The sequence below is a fragment of the Octopus bimaculoides genome, chromosome 15 (genome assembly GCF_001194135.2).
Source record: "Octopus bimaculoides isolate UCB-OBI-ISO-001 chromosome 15, ASM119413v2, whole genome shotgun sequence".
Classification (NCBI taxonomy): Eukaryota; Metazoa; Mollusca; class Cephalopoda; order Octopoda; family Octopodidae; genus Octopus; species Octopus bimaculoides.
The window spans coordinates 45,239,110-45,244,967 of NC_068995.1; the positions used below are offsets into that span (position 1 = coordinate 45,239,110).

The window sequence follows — 5,858 nt, forward strand, 5'->3', positions numbered from 1 at the left end:
ATATATATATATATATATATATATATATATATATATATATAATATATATATGTGTATGTATGTATGAATAAATATATACATATATATATAAATACCGATATAGTGTTGACAGTGATGGTTGGGATGATGATGTATACATACATATATGCATACGTACGTACATACACACACATACATACTCATACACACGATGGGGGTGTTAGTAATGAGGATATAGGTAAAGTTTGTGAGGAAGCGTATATAAAAATGGTGGTGATGGTAGCGGTGGTACTAATGGTAGCTTTGACATTGTTTATGGAGATGATGTTAGATGTGGGGAAGGTGGTGGATGGGTGTTGTGGGTTGGCTTTTAGTGGTTAGAATTTTGATTATAAATTAATATTATGGTCAAGTGATATTTCTGCTTGATTCGTCTGACATTGTTACCAATGCAGTATATAACGCCAGTTGTAATTCTACCCGTCGCTCGACATTACATACCCGGTACGCTGGGGTGTGTTATTCAAATTACAACAAGTGCAGCGAGTGCATTAATTTGCAGTTATCTGCATTCAGTGAATTAGCAGAGGTTTATAACAAATATTCCTTTAAGTGAGATTTAATTTTTGTTTTTGTTTCGGAAAAATGACACGTTACGTTGCATGAGCTTAACATTCTTACATATATATATATATATATACATGAACATACTTGTATAAATATATATATATGCATACCTACGTGCATACATACATACACACTCGTATAAATATAAATACATGTAAGTGCGTGCATACACATACATATATACATACACACACACACACACACACACACACACACACACACACACACATATATATATATGTATGTATGTATTCATAGATATTTATACATGAAATGCTATATATACGCATACATCTATCTGTGTATGTATATTTGATATTAATCTCTCTCTCTCACTCTGTATATGTGGGTATGTATGTATGTGTATATATATATATATGTATGTATAATACACACACACACACGCACACGTATATATATATATATATATATATATATATACACACATACATAAATGTATATTTGTGTGCTTGTGTATAGAATATAATATCATAATCTATATAATATAGTAATGATATATACTGACACATATTCAAATATATTTACATATGTATACAATGTATAAGATATATATATATATACATGTATACACACGCATGCACGCACACACACACATACGCACGCATATATGTACATATGATATACGTGTGCATGTGCATCTATATAACAAAACTGATTTAAGTAGCCTCGGATGGTTATTTAAATCACTTGGGTAATATCGTTCTTAAGTCTTAAACTAAAACCGTGAAAACAAATCATATATTCATCATCATCATCATCATCATCATCATCATCATCATCATCATCATCATCATCATTTAAAATCTGCTTTCCATGCTGGCATAGATTGGTCGGTTTGACAAGGCCGGGAGCCACACCAAGCTTCATTGTCCGTTCTGGCGGGATTTCTATGATTTGATGCCAACCATTTTGCAGAGTGTGCTGGGTGCTTCTTATGTGCCACTTAAGAATCAGTGATTCTTAAGTGGCACCGACACTCGTGCTTTATGTGTGACATAGTCACGTACACACGCGCGCGCGCGCGCATACATACGTATAAATATACATACACGCAAGTGTACATACACACATACTTACACGTGTGTTGTTTATGTGTATGTGTGTATATATATGCGCGCGCACTTGTGCGTTTCTATGAGTGTTAAAATTTTTGCAAAGGCGTTAATAAAGAGCTTGGTGGTTGTAGTTCATGGTCTCATTGGTGATGCGAAAACATCCGCCGTTCTAAGCAGATCTATCCACGACAGATTCCACCTCAAGCGATATCTCATAGAGAGGATGGGTAATGAATCTCGCATGGACAGGGCCCTGATTAGTTATGATCAATCAAGACGCTTCGATCGTCTCAGCCACTAATACTTGGTGGCTGATGTTCTCGCGGCAGCCTTTTTCAGTCCTGTCTTCCAAAGTAAGCAACATCTGCTCGGTAGTTAAGCTGGAAGGTAACCTACCAGGACCATTGAGGATCATGCACTCGGTCTGTCAAGGTTATCCTCTCTCGTCTCTTCTGCCTCTTCTGCGGTAACTGGAGACGTTGTGGGGAATCCCGCACGAACTAGGACGTGGGAGAATCGTGTTGGCATACGTGGACGACATCACCGTCATAGTAGCGGACACTGGACACAGCTCGGATTAACACTGCTGTAATGGAATACAAGGCAGTGACATGAGTAAAAATGGGCCGTTTATCAGATTTACGTTCTGCAGTTAATCTCTTTGACTGGGTCAAGCGTGGACCGAGGCAGGAAGCCTAGCAACGGGAGTGCTGCCAGGCGCTCAAAGCCCTCTGCTAGTTGGGCAATTTAGTCATTGGAAGTTCCACTTTGGTGTCCTATACTGTTATATCTTACATACTCAATTTGTTGCTGGAGATGTCATTAAAATTACCAGCTGTTTACCTCCCGTGAACTAAGGTGGTACGTTCTTTTCAAGTCTCGATAATGTTGCAGAGACTCCTTGCTTTGCCAAATAAGGCTGTTTTCTAGATATTTTCATTTTTATTCCAATGTTTTCCAACCAGTTTAAAAAAATTTCTTTGCACATTGTACCCTGAGCATCAACAATTATTAGCTCAAAATACACCTTTTTCATTGACCACAGCTTTTTGATTTCTCTCTTCAGAACTTCATACTTCGGTTATTTCTTCCTTTAGTTTTTGTCCTTATGCAGTCCCCAAGGCAAGCTATGTCTATAACGAGGCACGGTTTTCTCCCTTGTCTTTCAGTAGACTATCCAGTTTCCAATGTTTGTTCCTATAACATTGTCATTTTTCTGCCACAAACTTCGGTTCATATTTATACCATTTTCTCGTCTTTTCCGATCCAAACTAGTTACATACTTTCCACTGAACTATTCTGGCGACATTGTCGTGGATTCTCTTGTATTCTCTCTTCACCAATTTACTGCTTTTTCTCTTAAAGTTTTATCCACTGTCTCTCTAGTTTCACCAAGAATTTTGCATTTATCAGATTCTACGGAATTTACAGACCTTTGTAACTTGAGGTAGTTTATTCTGAACACGTGTTCCTGCACTGGACATATCAGGGCCTCTGTTTCTGGTTTCACCTCGCTTTTTCTTTTTTCGTAACCACCTCCATCTTTTATCTAGATGTGAATTTCCTTAGAATCTCTCTCAAGAACTGATAGTGCTTCTTATTCTTCCACTTGTTTGTTTCTATCTTTATTTTGTAATTCATCTTATCTTAATTGCTTCTCTGCATGTAATAAATAAACCATCTTTCTTCACTTGCACAAGTAGTGCTTCCTCTCTCTTTCTGTGATATCTGATGTCTCTAACATGCTTATTTGCAATAATTTTTTCTTCTTCTCCCTTTGCACACAGGTTTTGCCACAAACTGCTGCTGCTGATTACTGGTCAGACTGGTCAGAATGGAGTCTTTGTTCCCGGACCTGTGGTGGAGGATCTTCTTACCGACTCAGGAAATGTATCCAAAGTTTCTTACCACAACACACGTGCAAAGGAGACTCCATACAGTACACCACCTGCAACAACGAGGCAAGTGTTACAATAAATAATATAAGTACCTCATTTATAGTACCTCATTCTGTCATTTATCATCATCATCAGCATCAGCATCTTCATCATCATCACCATCACCATCATCATCATCATCATCATCATCATCATCATCATCATCGCTATCGTCATCATCATCATCGCTATCGTTGTCGTCGTCGTCGTCATCATCATCATCATCGTCGTCGTCGTCGTCGTCATCATCACGACCATCATCAGCATCATCATCATAATCATCACCATCATCATCATGACTGCCAGTAAGTGGAACTTTGATAGAAAGAACAAGAACAAGAACAACAACAACAACAACAGCAACAACAACAACAACAACAACAACAACAACAACAACAATAATAATAATAATAATAATAATAATAATAATAATAAAGCAACAGTAAGGATAACAACAACACCCACAACATTAATAAAAATAACATCAACGACAACAATAAAAAATCACCAAAGAACATTAAAAAACTAGGCAAGACAAGAACAGCAACCACAACATTAGCATCAACAACAAAAACGATAATAACAGGAGCATGTAAAATCACCAACGACAACAACTACAATACCAACAACCATATCATCACCGTCGTCGTCGTCGTCGTCGTCGTCATCATTTTAACGTCCACTTTTCGATGTTTGCATGAGTCAGACGGATTTTGTCGAGCCAGATTTTCAACAGCCGGACGTCTTTCCTGTTGCCAACTCTAGCTTCTTTCCAAATAAGGAAATAGTTCTCCCACCCATGGGCAGGTCATGTTTACCGGGAATATTGGAAATGAACAACACCGTTTGCACGGTGACGCTCATTTACGTCTATCACGCGATGTCAAGACAAGCGCACATACACGGCACATACACACACAGCAACACACACACACACACAGCACATATACACACAGCACATACATACTCAGCACATACATACTCGCTTGACAGATTTATTCTAAACAAAAGCAGCGCCCAGCTGGAGTCCTCACGGGCCAATCTCACTGAGCGTTTCTCCTGGCGAACGCACACCCTTAACATATCTTCATCCCTTAGACGATATTTCAGTCTCTCCCTCCCGACACACTACACATGCTTACAGTCTGCAAGGCGTGAAGGCCCCAATGGGATAGTGCGTCCTCATTTGAGACGGCACTGTTGCTACACCCACAAACATGCTGGGTCCTGTCCAGATAAAGACCATTTGGTTTATTGGCATCTCATCCCGAACGGACACACTTAAGTCTCTCGTCCACAGGTGTGCGAGATCTTTTCTCTGCCTTCTACTATCGCTACTATAATGGCTTCTGCTCCTCGCAGCTATTGGTCTCATACCTTCAACATTCGGGCACCTCCAATGTACACTTGCCTCTCCAATTCTTGGTACATCCAATACTCTCTTTTCTCAGTAGTAACTACTATGTCCGATCTTTCCTCTCCTGAACATCGCCCCTCTGGAATCAACTTCCTACCCATGTCTTTTCTGCAGGTGCTGACTTGCAACAGTTTAAACCGGAATATTAGCGACATCAATTTCACTAGTCTTCGGGGGCACGCAAGGGGCTCTGCCACTTCCTCGAGAGTCAGTAAGTGAAAAGAAAAAAGACCCCCACCCTCCAAAAATACGACACAGTGCACTCTCGGTTGAGGAATTGAACCCATTTCCTCATAATCTGGAACCGAATACCCTTAGAGATTAGATCACACGTGTTCACACTTTGTCCTATGTTAAATAATTAAATGTATATGTCACTTGTATAAAAGACTCGATGCTCTTTACATGGAGTCCGCGTTTCAATCATAATTTCCGTTTATATTCTCTGTTAACATCGTCTTCTGTAGATGTGTCCGAACCCGACCGATGATTTCCGTGCTCAACAGTGTACGGCCTACGATGATAAGATGTACTTTGGACAATATTTTACCTGGATACCTTACCGGAATCCATCAGATCCATGTTCACTTTACTGCCTGGCCATACAAGGAAACATTGTGAAAAGCCTGGCCCCTAAGGTTCTTGATGGAACCCGATGTAACGCACAAACCCTTGATATGTGCATCAATGGTAAATGTTGGGTAAGTACAAATACATTCTTTAAATATTTTTCATTATTTTTATTACTATTATTATTATTATTATTATTATTATTATTATTATTATTATTATTATTATTAAAAAGGCGTCGAGCTAGCAGAA

General features: G+C 38.9%; 1 protein-coding gene across 1 annotated transcript in view; it reads left to right on the top strand.

Annotated features, from left to right (window-relative positions):
• Window positions 1-5,858, top strand: part of LOC106868395 (ADAMTS-like protein 1) — a 189,964-nt gene that overhangs the window by 85,053 nt on the left and 99,053 nt on the right. The window contains exons 2-3 of the mRNA XM_052973302.1: window positions 3,470-3,643; window positions 5,504-5,737. Coding sequence (XP_052829262.1) covers window positions 3,470-3,643; window positions 5,504-5,737 — 408 coding nt within the window. The remainder of the gene's footprint in view (window positions 1-3,469; window positions 3,644-5,503; window positions 5,738-5,858) is intronic.